The sequence below is a fragment of the Rhinoderma darwinii genome, chromosome 5 (genome assembly GCF_050947455.1).
Source record: "Rhinoderma darwinii isolate aRhiDar2 chromosome 5, aRhiDar2.hap1, whole genome shotgun sequence".
NCBI classification, from domain to species: Eukaryota; Metazoa; Chordata; class Amphibia; order Anura; family Rhinodermatidae; genus Rhinoderma; species Rhinoderma darwinii.
Genome location: NC_134691.1, coordinates 101041915 through 101056395, shown reverse-complemented (window position 1 = coordinate 101056395; position 14481 = coordinate 101041915). Strand labels below are relative to the sequence as shown.

The 14481-nt window shown below is 39.5% G+C and overlaps 1 protein-coding gene across 8 annotated transcripts in view; it reads right to left on the bottom strand.

The window, feature by feature from the left end:
- Positions 1-2210: 2210 nt before the first annotated feature.
- ZNF521 (zinc finger protein 521) overlaps positions 2211-14481 on the bottom strand; it is a 327057-nt gene continuing 314786 nt past the window's right edge. For all 8 annotated transcript variants that reach the window (XM_075826332.1, XM_075826326.1, XM_075826328.1 and 5 more), the window contains one exon: positions 2211-3093. In XM_075826332.1, coding sequence (XP_075682447.1) covers positions 3064-3093 — 30 coding nt within the window. In that variant the 3' untranslated portion in view covers positions 2211-3063. The remainder of the gene's footprint in view (positions 3094-14481) is intronic.

Genomic DNA, 14481 nt, shown 5'->3' with positions numbered 1-14481 from the left:
TGTCATGACGGTGTCAAGATTGTTAACCGGCAACACATAGCCTTTTTTAATAATTTACCCAACCATGGCACATCTTATGCTTAGGTACATATTATTATGAATTTTGAATGGAATGCAGTGGAATGGGAATCCCATGACACCCATTGTGTAAGATCCTTACAAGTCCCCCTGCCTTTATATCAGAAGGCGATGTTTGACACAAAACTGCTAACAATCTCTTCACCTGCACATTTCTGCACTTGTTCTACCATTTCTATTCCTTCCAGTATATACACTTGTCATTTTATCCCTAGTAATAATAATGTGCATTACTCTCATGCTCTGTAACCTCATCTGAATGGCAGGAATCTTCTGCATCATTCATAGTTCTTCTGCTGGCACAGCCAAATACAGTATGTGACAGAATACAATGTGTCACTGGGACATCAACTTGTCTTCCATTACAAGACAATTGTATAATAATGAGAATGTTTGAATAATACTCGGAATAATGTTTACAATTTTCACTCTTACCATCTCACACAAAGCTGAGCAAGGTTTCAGACTCTCCGGGGAGCTTAGCAAATGCAGATCATACGTGGGATAACCACCTGGTTATGTGATTCAAAATAATATATTCAGAAGCATTAAGGCCTGTGCTGGAAATCTATAAGCAGACAGTACTGAAACAAAGTGGCTTCAATTTACAGGGGAAAAAAAAAAAAGCTGTCCATAACCAGGCTGAGGAACATAAAACAGGCAAGATACTTGGAGATTCAGTCCAGTAACAGCCGGACGGCCATACCATAGGATACTTGGGGATAAATGGCTTCATTGTGTATACGTTAAATATTAAAACTAAAGGTACCGGTACGTAATAAAAATACAACATTTTTGTATGGGGCAATGAAAATATCTATCCATTAGGTAATAATGTAATTGTGGAAGGCATCTGCAGAAAGTTATCACATGTTAACCATTTAAAGGAGTATTCCATTTTGTTTTTAGATATTTAGAATACAGGAAAAAAAAATTTTTTTCTCATCAACAAGAGTTTAAAATACAAGTCACATACCTTTCTTTTATCAGTGCCTCTGTACAGTACAATGATATAAGCCATAAATAAATAATTGAAATCATATAAAAACTATATGAGAAGCTGGTCGGAGATAACGTATGTTTTGGATACAATTTAGGAGGGGTTTTTTTTGGGAGGGGGAATGAAAATGTATGTAATATAGCCCTTGTTATTTTTCTTTTAGGATGTGTTCTTTGCAGTGCATCAATGAGCTAACTGAGTAGGACTAAACATGGTGTTAATCCCGCAACCCCTGGCATTCAGTTAAAATAAGGTATGTGACACAGAATGTCTTCTGGGTCTGACGCCATGTTTAGTCCTATTCAGTTCGCTCATGGATTCATTACACAGGACACATCCATTGGCTATACCATTCTACTATGCATAGACAGGGGTAAACTGCACTGGTATACGAAAGGTATGTGAGCAGTTATTAAATCCATACTGTATATTAGATAATTCTATGCTCCCTATATGATAAATAAATAAAAAAATGTAATACCCCTTTAAAGAATGCATTTCTTTCTTACCTTTATATTTATTCCTTGTTTAATCTCTCTTGTAGGGCAACCCCATTTTTATGAAATATGTACCCCTTTTACATAAATAGGGCCCCAAATTTAACCTTTTTTTCTCTTGGAAAGTAATTCTCGCTCTCATGGTGTTGACATATTAGGGTGCCCTAACCTTCAGTGACCACAGCGTACTTCTAAGTACTTGGTGTCTACACCAAACCCATACTCTTGGGTCCTCTTCACGTAGTCAGCCTGCATATTACTCTTTAGAATAAGTCTGCGCTACAAACGAAATGATCAATTATTACATTGTATACAGACTGCCATCCACACCAGGACGTGGCTCGCTTATGTATGCCACAATCCATGTTTGACATTTTAATGTTTAATACATTTGTGATACAACTCTGTTAAATTTTATCAATCAGAACAAATCCCGAATGAAATATTTGGATTCTCATCATGGGAATGGGAATCCTATGTCAACCATTATGTAAGATCCTTACATCATGTCCCCCTGCCTTTATGTCAGAAGGTGATGTTTGACAACACCGGTTTTTCTACCGGTACAGATGCTTACACTTCAGGGGATATGAATACTTTGGGTAAGAAAATAAATTGAACAACATTTGCATTGATATGATTAATTGATAAATTGAATTTATTTTCTTTTCGAAAACAATTCCAGTAATCTCCAGGTTTAGACGGCAGAGTAAACATTAATAACAGTAACATACAAGTTGGGTAAACGGATTCAAGAAATTTGGATGTGTGTAATCATTAATATAAAAAAGGAAAGAAAAAAAAGGGAAACAAAAAGTTTGGACACAAAAAGCAACAAAATAGTCTTCCGGAGAAAAGTCAGAGGGACAATCTACATAACGACTATTGCATATATGGTAATGCTATCTGCCATACCGCAAGGCTTACAAATATATATATGTATGTATGTATCTATATATTTATATAGGCCTTATTCAAGATTTTCTTCCATTTAATGAGAAAAGCTTTTTTTTTTCTTTTTGAATCTTCTGCTGCAGTATATATATATAAAAAAAAATCGTCAGCTGTTTTATATTAAAATGACAATTAAAAACCACGATGTACTGGAAAGGCAGTTGGAATACAGCTGGAATAAAAACAACAATTTTCCTGGTTTGCCTGCAAAGAAGCACATTTACGTCAACCCTTTTCTTCACAGGTTTTTGATTCCTTCTCCTTGAATAGGGCCCAAGTCGGCTGTCTTTATAAGACTATTTTCATATTGAACAACATAATACATGTGCAACACTGTATATATACAATAAGTTTATCCGGTGCTCAAAAGTCCAAACACATGAACATCCAACAGTTCCAATAATACAAGTTTTATGGTAAAATACAATGCTTTTTGGAATAATATACATAAACAATTGAAGTTTCGTGCAAAGATTAAAACGTGTTCCCTTTTCTGTGCCTCGAAATGATCTTCAGATGAGTCTGTTTTTTGCATTAACTGCTATGTTGGGTCATTGTGTGGTTCTGAAAGACAAGAAATAAGAAAAATTACTCAGTATGTAGTACGTGGCTCCTGTGCCAGACATATTTAAGCATTTTTGGAGGAAAATAACTGAAAACGTTATGCATGGAACGCAATCAAGACCATAATAAATATTTAACAGTGAATTCATGTTGCCGGGAAGAAGCAATACCACAGCAATCGATCAATAAGGACAGGATATGTACAAAGATCTTAAAGGGAAGGGTTAATTATATATGAATCGCACAAGATTTGGTCAGGTCATAGAAAGCAATTTGCTACAGTTTAAAAATACAAATAAGTCAAATTATCAGACGTATTCGATCACAAAACATTGTAACAATACAAAAATAATAAACCTTTGAACAGGTCTTTAAAGTATTATAACCTATATATATATACTCATAGCCAATTCATTAAATTCAAGATGTCACAAAATCCATATATATTAAACCGAAAAGAAAAATCTCGACATAATAATATTATATCAAAATATATTTATTTGTACTTTATTACACATCAATAAATACAAAACATACAAAATTAACCCCCCTCCCAAGTATATACTATAGACATTAAAGTCGCAGTAAAAGTTGTAGAGGTAAGAAAATTCATTTCGATTAGGAAAGTGACACCATGTCAAACTTATCCCACCACATATCTAATTAGGTTTTCCTTGGGCCCACCAGAGAAGATGATTCTGAGGACTCACCCTCCATCTGTATACAACTTGTGCATGTCAACTTTTCATTTCATTGTAATCTTTAAAGTTATCATTGCACACACAGGACACACAGTCAGACCCTGATTAAGAGCATCATGCTAGATTATGGTTAATTACTCCGAATGGATAAGGAATAGTACAGTCAGAGTTATGATTTAAGTTTGAATGTTCTTATGGTAAATGTTAAGCACATATTTATATACTGCGAATATATAGCACATCAGATCCAGCTATAGCAGGTACCTGCTGTAATTTTATTTTCCAATTATGCTCTTCCAGACATACGGTACGTTGTCATCTGGTGGCCACAATAGGAAATGCTTTGAGTTAAAATGTGAAGCACGTTCCTATCATCATAGTGTTTGGTGGACATCAATTGGCAGGTTGGTGCCGGTAACTTAAAGGTGTACTCCAGGAATTTTATATTGATGGTCTATCCTTTAAGTCATTAATATCAGATTAGTGGGGATACGACTCCCAGGACCCCAAACGATCAGCCGGTTGATAGGTCCGCGGCCTTCATTGCTGCAGTCTTTTTACAGTTTTTTCAAGTGAATGGGACTAAGCTGCAATACCAGGCAAAGCTGCTATGGATGTGTACATTACTGTGCCTGGTAAACATTGAAGAGGCTGCACCTTTCGTTGCCGCAGCCCTTGCAGATGATTGATGAGGGTCCCGAGAGTCAGAACCCCACCGATCTTATATATATTTTACATCAATATAAAAGCCCTGGAGAACTCCTTTAACAAAAATATAGCATGTTAACCCCTTCCCGACATTTGACGTATCCATACGCCCAAGTCGGGTAGGGGGAAGTACGGAACGGGCTCACGAAGTGAACCCGCTCCATATGATGCCGGAGTCGGCTGTTACAGCCGACACTTCAGAGTTACGAGCTGCATCGCGCTCGAGCGCGAAACCGCTCGTTTAACTCGTTCAATAGCGACCGCAGAATTTAAATCATTAGAAAGAGGGGGTGACCCCCTCTAACAGCTCATCGTGCCCCCCACAACACAATCGTGGGGGGGGGGGCTGGGGCGATGGTTGCTATGGCTGCCTGGGGACCTAATGAAGGCCCCCAGGTCTGCCATCTTTGTGCACCTATTAAGCCCTTCCTCCGGCAGGGCTTAATAGGTGCCTGTCAGAATCACGATATACTGCAATACATTAGTATTGCAGTATATCGTGAAAGCGGTCTAACGATCGCTTGGTGAAGCCCCCTAGGGGGACTAATAAAAAAAAAGTAAAGATTAGTTAAATTAAAAAAATTAAAAGTTAAAAAAAAACAAAAACCTTTTCCCACTAGAGCATAGTAAAAAAAATAAACAAAGATAATTGGTATCGCCACGTCCGTAAAAGTCTGAACTATTATAATGTATCATTATTTAACCCGCACGGTGAACGCCGTAAAAAAAAAAAATTGTAAACGCCAGAATCTCTATTTTTTGGTCACACAAAAAAATAAAAAAAAAAGTGATCAAAACGTCGCATGTACACTAAAATGGTATTATTTAAAACTACAGCTTATCCCGCAAAAATTAAGTCCTCATACCACTTAACCCCTTCAAGACACAGCCTGTTTTGGCCTTCAGGACACAGCCAATTTTTTCAAATCTGACATGTTTCACTTTATGTGGTAATAACTCCGGAATGCTTTTACCTATCCAAGCGATTCTGAGATTGTTTTCTCGTGACACATTGGACTTTATGTTACTGGCAAAATTTGCTCGATACATTAAGTATTTAATTGTGAAAAACACCAAAATGTAGCGAAAAATTGCAAAAATTTGCATTTTTCTAAATTTATATGTATCAGCTTGTAAGACAGATGGTAATACCACACAAAATTGTTGCTAATTAACATCACCCATATGTCTACTTTAGATTGGCATCGTTTTTTGAACATCCTTTTATTTTTCTATGACATCACAAGGCTTAGAACTTTAGCAGCAATTTCTCACATTTTCAAGAAAATTTCAAAAGGCTATTTTTACAGGGGCCAGTTCAGATGTGAAGTGGATTTTAGGGCCTTATATATTAGAAACCCTCGATAAGTCACCCCATTTTAAAAACTTCACCCCTCAAAGTATTCAAAACAGCATTTAGAAAGTTTCTTAACCCTTTAGTTGTTTCACAAGAATTAAGGCAAAGTAGATGTGAAATGTTCAAATTTGTTTGTTTTTTTTGCAGAAATTCATTTTTCATCTATTTTTTTTGTAACACAGAAAGTTTTACCAGAGAAACGCAACTCAATATCTATTGCCCAGATTCTGCAGTTTTTAGAAATACCTCACATGTGGCCCTAGTGCGGTAATGGACTGAAGCACGGGCCTCAGAAGCAAAGGAGCACCTAGAGGATTTTGGGGCCTCCTTTTTATTAGAAAATATTTTAGGCTCCATGTCGGATCTGAAAGGCTCTTGCGGCACCAAAACAGTGGAAATCCCCCAAAAGTGACACCATTTTGGAAACTACACCCCTCAAGGTATTCACCTAGGGGTGTAGTGAGCATATTAACCCCACACGTGATTGGCAGAAATTGGTGTGCACGTGATGTTGCAGAGTGAAAATGGTTTTTCAATAGATATGCCAATATCCAGCTTGTGCCACTGGAGACACACACCCCAAAAATTATTAAAAGGGTTCTCCCGGGTATGGCGATGCCATATATGTGGAAGTAAACTGCTGTTTGGGCACACTGTAGCCTGTAGGGTTCAGTAGGGAGGTAGAGCCATTTGGCTTTTGGAGCGTGGATTTTGCTTGTAGTAGTTTTGTTTGGAGTCTTACTGGTGTTTCCGTTTATAATGTGGGGGTAGATGTAAGGCGGGCGGAGTATATAAGGGGCATAGTCAGGTGGTATAGTGGGGTAAAAAAAAAACAATAAAATAATCCATAGATGTGTGTTATGCTGTGACACAATCCTTTCTGCACAGGCCGGTGTCGAACTAATAAATGGTCTTTACTTATCCCCCTTTTGGTCCGCACTCCGCACCTTTGAAGTTTGGGGAATTTTGCTGAGAAGTGTTGTCCTGGTATAATACGGGCACCCTCACTTCCAGCAGATATGTTTGGGCCCTCCCCTTCCTGGATCCCTAATTTTAGGGGCCTTGATAATTCGCCACTTGAAACAGAAGAAACGTTCCCCTCGGGCTGCACAACTGCATATTTTTATTTCCTGGCTTATTGGTGCCTTGACTAATTTTATTTTTTCATAGACGTAGCGGTATGAGGGCTGTTTTTTTTTTGCGGGACGAGCTGTAGTTTTTATTGGTACCATTTTGGGGTACACGCGACTTTTTGATCACTTGTTATCCTTTTTTTTTTGGGAGGCAAGGTGACCAAAAAACAGCAATTCTGGCATATTTTTTTAGTTCTTTTTATACAGCGTTCGCCACGTGTTATAAATTACATGTTACCTTTATTCTGCGGGTCAGTCCGATTCCGATTTACAACTTTTTGCACAATAAAATAACTTTTGTAAAGAGAATGGATTTTTTCTGTCGCCAAGTTGTGAGAACTATAACGGTTTTAAATTTTTCGTCGGCGGAGCTGTATGAGGGCTTGTTTTTAGCGAGACGAGTTATAGTTTTTATAGGTACCATTTTTAGGTACATGCGGACTTTTTGATCACTTTTTATTTCAATTTTTGGAAGACAAAGTGACCAAAAAATAGCAATTATGTCAGAATTTTTTAGTTATTTTTTTTTACGGCGTTCACTGTGCGGAATAAATAACATAATATTTTTATAGTTCAGGTCGTTACGGTCGCTGCGATACCAAATATGTATGGCTTTATTATTTTTTTCAATAATAAATGACTTGATAAGGGAAAAAGGGCGATTGTGTTTTGTGTTATTATTTGAAACTTTTATTGTATTTTTTACAACTTTTATTTTTACTTTTTTGACACTTTTTTTGACACTTTTCTTTAGTCCCACTAGGGCACTTGAAGGTCCAACAGTTTGTTTGATGTTCTAATTCATTGCACTACCTATGTAGTGCAATGTATTAGAACTGTCAGTTGTTCACTGACAGCAAGCCGATCAGGCTCCGCCTCTGGGCGGGGCCTAATCAGCTTACGTAATGGCAGACAGGAGTCCATTGTTAGGGCTCCTGTTGCCATGGTAGCAGTCGCCAGCCTTGCCATCGCGTGGCAAGGCTGCCGATTTGCTACAAACCTCTAGGATGCAGCGATCACAATGGATCGCTGCATCGAAGGGGTTAATGCCAGGAATCGGAGCTAGCTCCGGTTCCTGGCGATAGATCGGGGTGTCCGCTGTAACATACAGCGGACACCCACTGCTGATGACTCCGGCTCAGCTTCTGAGCCGGAAGCTGAGCCGGCGCCATCTTGCCGATGGTACCGGAAGCCTCCTGGGCCCCGCCGACGACGGGGCATAGGAGGATTCCGTTGCTGGCGGACCGGGAGGTAAGCATTAGCCCTCCGATCGCCTTTGCAGCCACCGGCAACCCAGCGATCACGTTGCTGGGGCGCAGGTGGCTATAAACTCCTCACATGCTGCGATCGCTATTCAACGCAGCATGTGAGGGGTTAATCGGTCGGATCGGAGGCTAGCTCCGGTCCTGGCCGATACCTCAGGGTGCCAGCTGTAACATACAGCTGTCACCCGGCGGTGATGTCGCTGGCTCAGCTCCTGAGCCAGCTTCATCTCCATGACGTACAGTTACGTCAAGATGCGGGAACAGTCCATCTCCCATGACATAACTGTACGTGATTTTGCGGGAAGGGGTTAAATCGACCCAAAAATAGTTGTGGCTCTCGGAATTTGGCGACACAAAATACATTTTCTTTTTTACACTTAGGTTTTTACTTGTAAAAGTAGTAAAATATAGAAAAAACAATATATATTTGGTATTGCCTTAATTGTATTGACCCACAGAATAGCGTTGACATGTTTTAATTGCACAGTGAATTCCGTAATAACGGCACGCAAAAAACCATGGAGGAATCCGTTTTTTTTCATTTTCTAGCCCACAAATATTTTTTTTCCCGTTTCCTATTACATTATATGGCAAAATAACTGGTGCTACGAAAAACTACAACTCGTCCCGCAAAAATCAAGCCCTCGTAGGACTATATAGACGGAAAAATAATTATTGCTTTTGGAAGGTGGGGAGGAAAAAACAAAAATGAAAATCTGAAAAAGAACTGAAAAGGGCTGTGGCGCGAAGGGGTTAAGTGTTCTGTTTAAATAACATCGTACAGCGATACCTCTGTTTTAATGGAAGGGGCCTATTTAAGAAGGTCATTTTGGAAACCCCCATAAGGCTGCTGATCTGACTTTTCAAAGAAAACCGCTCCCTCTACTGAAACGTAGTAATTATTATTTTGAGACCGGACTTTCCAAAAAAGTTCAACCACTTTCTATTTTATCAACTATCCAGTATTTTAAGGGATTTCCATTTGAGACCTCTAAAAGTGAAGTCCCTGTAATCTCTAGTTTTTGCGATTTAACACGAAGATAAAGAATATTTAAGCGGTGTCCTCTTTAGCTCACATAAAAGTGACAAGCTGAAAGAACAGACGCTCTCTGAGCCGCTATATCTGGATGTCTAACTCCAGAAGAAAGAAGAAAACACGAGACATACAGTACAAAATCCTTTCAACAGATGGTGACAGCACTGGAGCAGCATGTTATTTTTTTCCATAGTTCAAGAACACAAACAGAAGTAATTTATCATTACTGATTAACTAATTATGGTCTTCTACGTGCTTGTGGTGCCAAGGATTCTATCTCCTGCAAACAGTATTCACTTTAGTAAGACAGGCAACCCATTGTCATCCAGCTGTTGTGGAACTACAAGTCTGATCATCCCTTAACTACCATGGCATTGTGAGAGTTGTTGTACCACAGCACTGTCCATGATGAATGATATCAATTATTTTGACACCTCTGAACTTATAGTAAATCTGCACGTACAATGTTTCGATCTAATTCTTGCCTATTCCTATCCAAGAAGCATTACATTTGCAGAGACACAAGGCTTTTAAGAATGCGCTCTGCCTTTAAGCGCTTCTTCTTTTTATTTTTCTGCTTTTATTTTTTCTTACAAAAGCAATTGCTTTCCAACAGTCCAGATAATAAGTCTTTTGACCTGCATTCTACTCTGACCTATTAAGGCCATCCCTACGCTCAGACATATAGCTGATTTCGGAAATGCCTGCAAGTCCCGCATTTCATCTCCTGCCCACTCAGAATAAAGCTCTCTTTAAATGTGTGTGTACGAGTCCCATCTGACCGGAGAGGCATCCCTGTTGTGGGCAATGGAGGGACAGAAGCTTCTGCCTTTATTAATGAATGCAGACCATTATGAGTCTGGCTGGCTCCTGCTCTGTTCCCAGAAGCATATACTGTACGTGACTTAAAATGTTGTAATATTGGCACAAGCGAGTCGAGCACCCCCAAGGAAAATTACTCCTTGGATATAATGTAGGCTCATAACAGCTCTAAGAGTACAAAATACAATCCTTAGGGATCAGACTGACATATACCGCATTCTACAGAGTCCCTGAACATTACAAAGAATTTCTTTGTGAAGGAATTCTCAAGGACAGCATTAAACTGAGTTTTGTAGCATCATTTTGGCTCCGAGCTCTCAGCACTAAATCGCTTGCTTTGAATCAATGCGAGCGCTATATCATCTGCATTAATCGATGAATTTGGTTCAATACACGTTCTATTAAATTATACTTTCTAATTGAGATTTTCTAGCACTGCCTGTGCTCCTTCCCATGTTGTAATTTTCAAGCAGTTAAAGACAGATTTAATGTCTTGCACTTTCCAAAGAGTTAAGGAAAACAAATCATAAAAATGTGGATTTTTTTTCTGTGTTGTTGCCTTTTTCTCATTAAAGTGGAAGAATACTTGTATGTCTGGGAATAACAATAGTGACATTCCAGCTAATGAGAATTTGCCTTAAGAAGGGAGAAGAGATGATTTGTTATGTCAATTCAGACCTTCCATATAGAATTTGCCCCTTTCAACATACCCATGTCAGAGGCATTGATGTGCAGGATAAAGGTGATCATGTATGAAAAGACTGTTTTGTTGCCAATGTCAAACACTGAAAATTGTGCCTTCCTTTTCTAGTTTTTAACTTCCAAGATAAAAGCTGAAATCTGATTGGTTGCCATGGGTAACAACGCTACTCTTATTTGCACTAACTTTTATTAACCACAAAATATTTTACATGCTCCACACTCCGTCATGGCCTCACCTTCAGCCTTCTCTTACAATTACTTGTGAAGTCCAAGTAATAACATCTTAATGCCCCTCTCTAAATTTAAGGACTCAACAGAACATTTTGCTTGGTTTATTTTTTATGATAGAGACATTGAATAAAGGCATTCTACTATTCAATGAGTATAGCAAAATAGTTGAGAATGTGGCAACTTGGTCCTTTTAGTGTTAAATAGATTGGTTTTCACAAAGATTATGTACCTACTTATTATTTATTACCAGTAGGACATTTCATGGAAGTGCCTATTATACAGATGCTGCCGTCAACATATCGCTGGGAGGTATAAGAAGGTGAATGTGAAAACATACAGCAGAGTGTTGAGTCCAAGACTTAATGGGTAAAAAGCATTATATCACAAACTATAAATACTAGATGATTGTGGGTTAACCACTGGTGCAAGCATACGACAAACTGCTACACTTGTGAATTGTTGGAGGGTAGCTGTCACGATCTGTGGGTGTGTAGACCCACTGGGCCGCACTGTCATAGCGATATAGCAGCTGGCCAAACAGAGCCCTTTGCATAGTCCTTGGTGATCATGGGCTAATTAGAACATTTCACATGTGCGTGCGCTGGCCTTTTAAGGCCTGGCACGAGCGTGCGTGCGCGCGCACCCTATGGGAGACCGTAGAGCGGAGCGGAAGAGAGTGCTGGCATCTCCTAGGAAGGAGACGCAGGCCGGCACTCACAGATCCATGGCCGCGGCAGTCGAGGGGCGAGTAGGAACGATGGTCCGTGGACGTGGACCCTACAGTAGCAGTTGTTAGGCCCCATGCACACGACCGTAAAAATCGTCCATAATTGTGAACCGCAATTACGGTCCGCAATTACGGACCCATTCACTTCCATTGTCCACTGACACCTTCCTGTCATTTACTTGAAGGTGTCCGGGCCGTAGAAGTGTACCGCAAAAGATAGGACATGTCCTATCTTTTGCTTTTTACTAGCCATGCTCCCATACTTGCTTCGAGGAAAATATTCGTCAACGCAAGAAATTGGGAAATCTGCCGGAGGAATATTTTTCCCATTGGAATACACTGTAAAGTTTCCATATGAGGCAAATACGCCACGTGTGACTGCACCCTTACAGTTTTCAGATTGTGGACCTTAGGACAAACAGGGAGGGAGCACAACGTGGTAAGTGGCTATTAGATGTTAGAACATCCATACAGCACAGGCAAACAGACATGTAACTGTGTGTTACCCAGCAGATCATCTGAATCAGGGAGCAACTCAGCCCCTCAATGTACAGTACAATGCCGGAAATGACAACGTACGAGGATGGGCAAAAGGTGTCCCAAAAAGTATTAAATAAGTGCTCATAATAAATTGCCCTCTTTACTTTATCTCCAAGCTAGTGACTGCCATAACTGGTGTACTACAATGCCGGAAATGACAACGTACGAGGATGGGCAAAAGGTGTCCCAAAAAGTATTAAATAAGTGCTCATAATACATTGCCCTCTTTACTTTATCTCCAAGCTAGTGACTGCCATAACTGGTGTACTATGTGCACCAAGTTGTGCCTTTACCATCTAAAAAAAGCAATGATAATAATCCTTGATCCTCTACACGCCATCCTATTCTGGGATTTCAACAGGCAAGGATATTGCAGCACTTTCAGTGTTCAATTTGTGGGCGGTTTTATTGTTTGCGTAATCAGAAATGGGGGGGGGGGCATGAAAGACTCCACTGTTTGTTGAAATGACGGTTTCCTATGGCATGCATACTTTCTATCCAAATAGACCACGTGGTAGGACAGCAGCAGGCCCATGCAATAAAGAGCTGTAAGTCCGCCAAAAATGGGAAGGCCTTCACACCCAATATGATGTCCAAAGTAGTAGTAGTAGAAGCAACAGTATTCAGTTCAATCATCAAAAATGTATTATGCCCAAGTCGCCATACAGAAAAAAATCAGCAACGTTTCAAACCCATAGTAGTGATTGGGTCATTTTCAAGCTAGAGAAAGACCCAATCACTACAACAGTTCGAAACGTTCCTGATTTATTTCATAATACATTTTTGATTATTATTGATTTTGATTATTGAACTGGATGCATACTTTCTGTACCACAATATCTTTTAATAATTTACAATGAAGATGTATCAAATAACGGTTTGATATTATTAAGGAAACCAATCAAGCGCCCACTACTTTTAGATCTATGTCAGCCATATATCAGTAAACCAGTAGGGGGCCATTTCGATTGGGGCCCACTGAAGCTCCTTCTAGTTAAATTACTAGTTTATGCTTTAAGCTGCATTTGATGCAAAACTCCACAGTTTTCCATTTAGTACTACATGCCAATCGTTTGGTAGGATGAATATACCGTACCAGAAGCAGCCCCTGCAAAAAACCCATGACTATACATTGGGGCTCAAGAGAAAACGTGTCTAACAGAATGCAACAGTTGTGACATTCTTTTTCTTATAGGAGTGGACATTGTTACATAGCAAGGTCTAGTTTGTATGTTTCCATGCATGTCATCAAAATAGTATATTACTTTAGAAATATGTGTACAGTTATTAGTACTGATGTTATGTATCTGTACATTAAGTAATTTGTTGAAACCGGTATATGCTCCATAATCCATAATATACTGGACACAGACCAACAGCCACAATAGTAGTACGTGGGTCCCATACAAATAATAATTTACAATTGTACAGTAATAAATGTCAGCATACAGAACTTCAAAGAAAAAATAACCACCATTCTTGGGTTATCTGGTTTAGAAAACACATTTTTAAATATCCTATCAAAGCATTCTGACAGCCCATTTATTTCAATGCACACCATGTAATGCCTTGTTTCTCCTGTGGTGCTGCTGCAGGAGAATTTAAGACTTACTGGCAGGTTCTACTAAAACTGATCGCGGCATCATCTACAGGGGGTCTGTGTGGCATCATCTACAGGGAGGCTTTGTGGCATCCACAGGGGTCTGTGTGGCATCTACAGGGGGTCTGTGTGGCATCTACAGGGGGTCTGTGTGGCACCATACACGGAGGTGTGTGGCATCAACTACATGGGGTCTGTGTGGCATATACAGGGGGTCTGTGTGGCATCATCTACAGGGAGGATGTGTGGCATCATCTACAGTGGGTCTTTGTGGCATCATATACAGGGGGTCTGTGTGGCATCATATACAGGGGGTCTGTAGAAATAGAAATAGGTCCAGAGAAAATAATGTCTAGGTGAACATGTGACCTTCCTTTGGGTGTTTACAGAGGGATGGGACAAAAAAAGCCTGACAAATGAAATTTATCAGTTTTTTTTAACAGCCATGAAAAACAGATGCAAAAGGGATGTAAAACGGCCATTAAAAACGGACAGACGGGACTGGAAATGGATGAAAATTTGGAGACACCCTGTTGTGAAATGGGCATGAAAAACTGACAGATGAT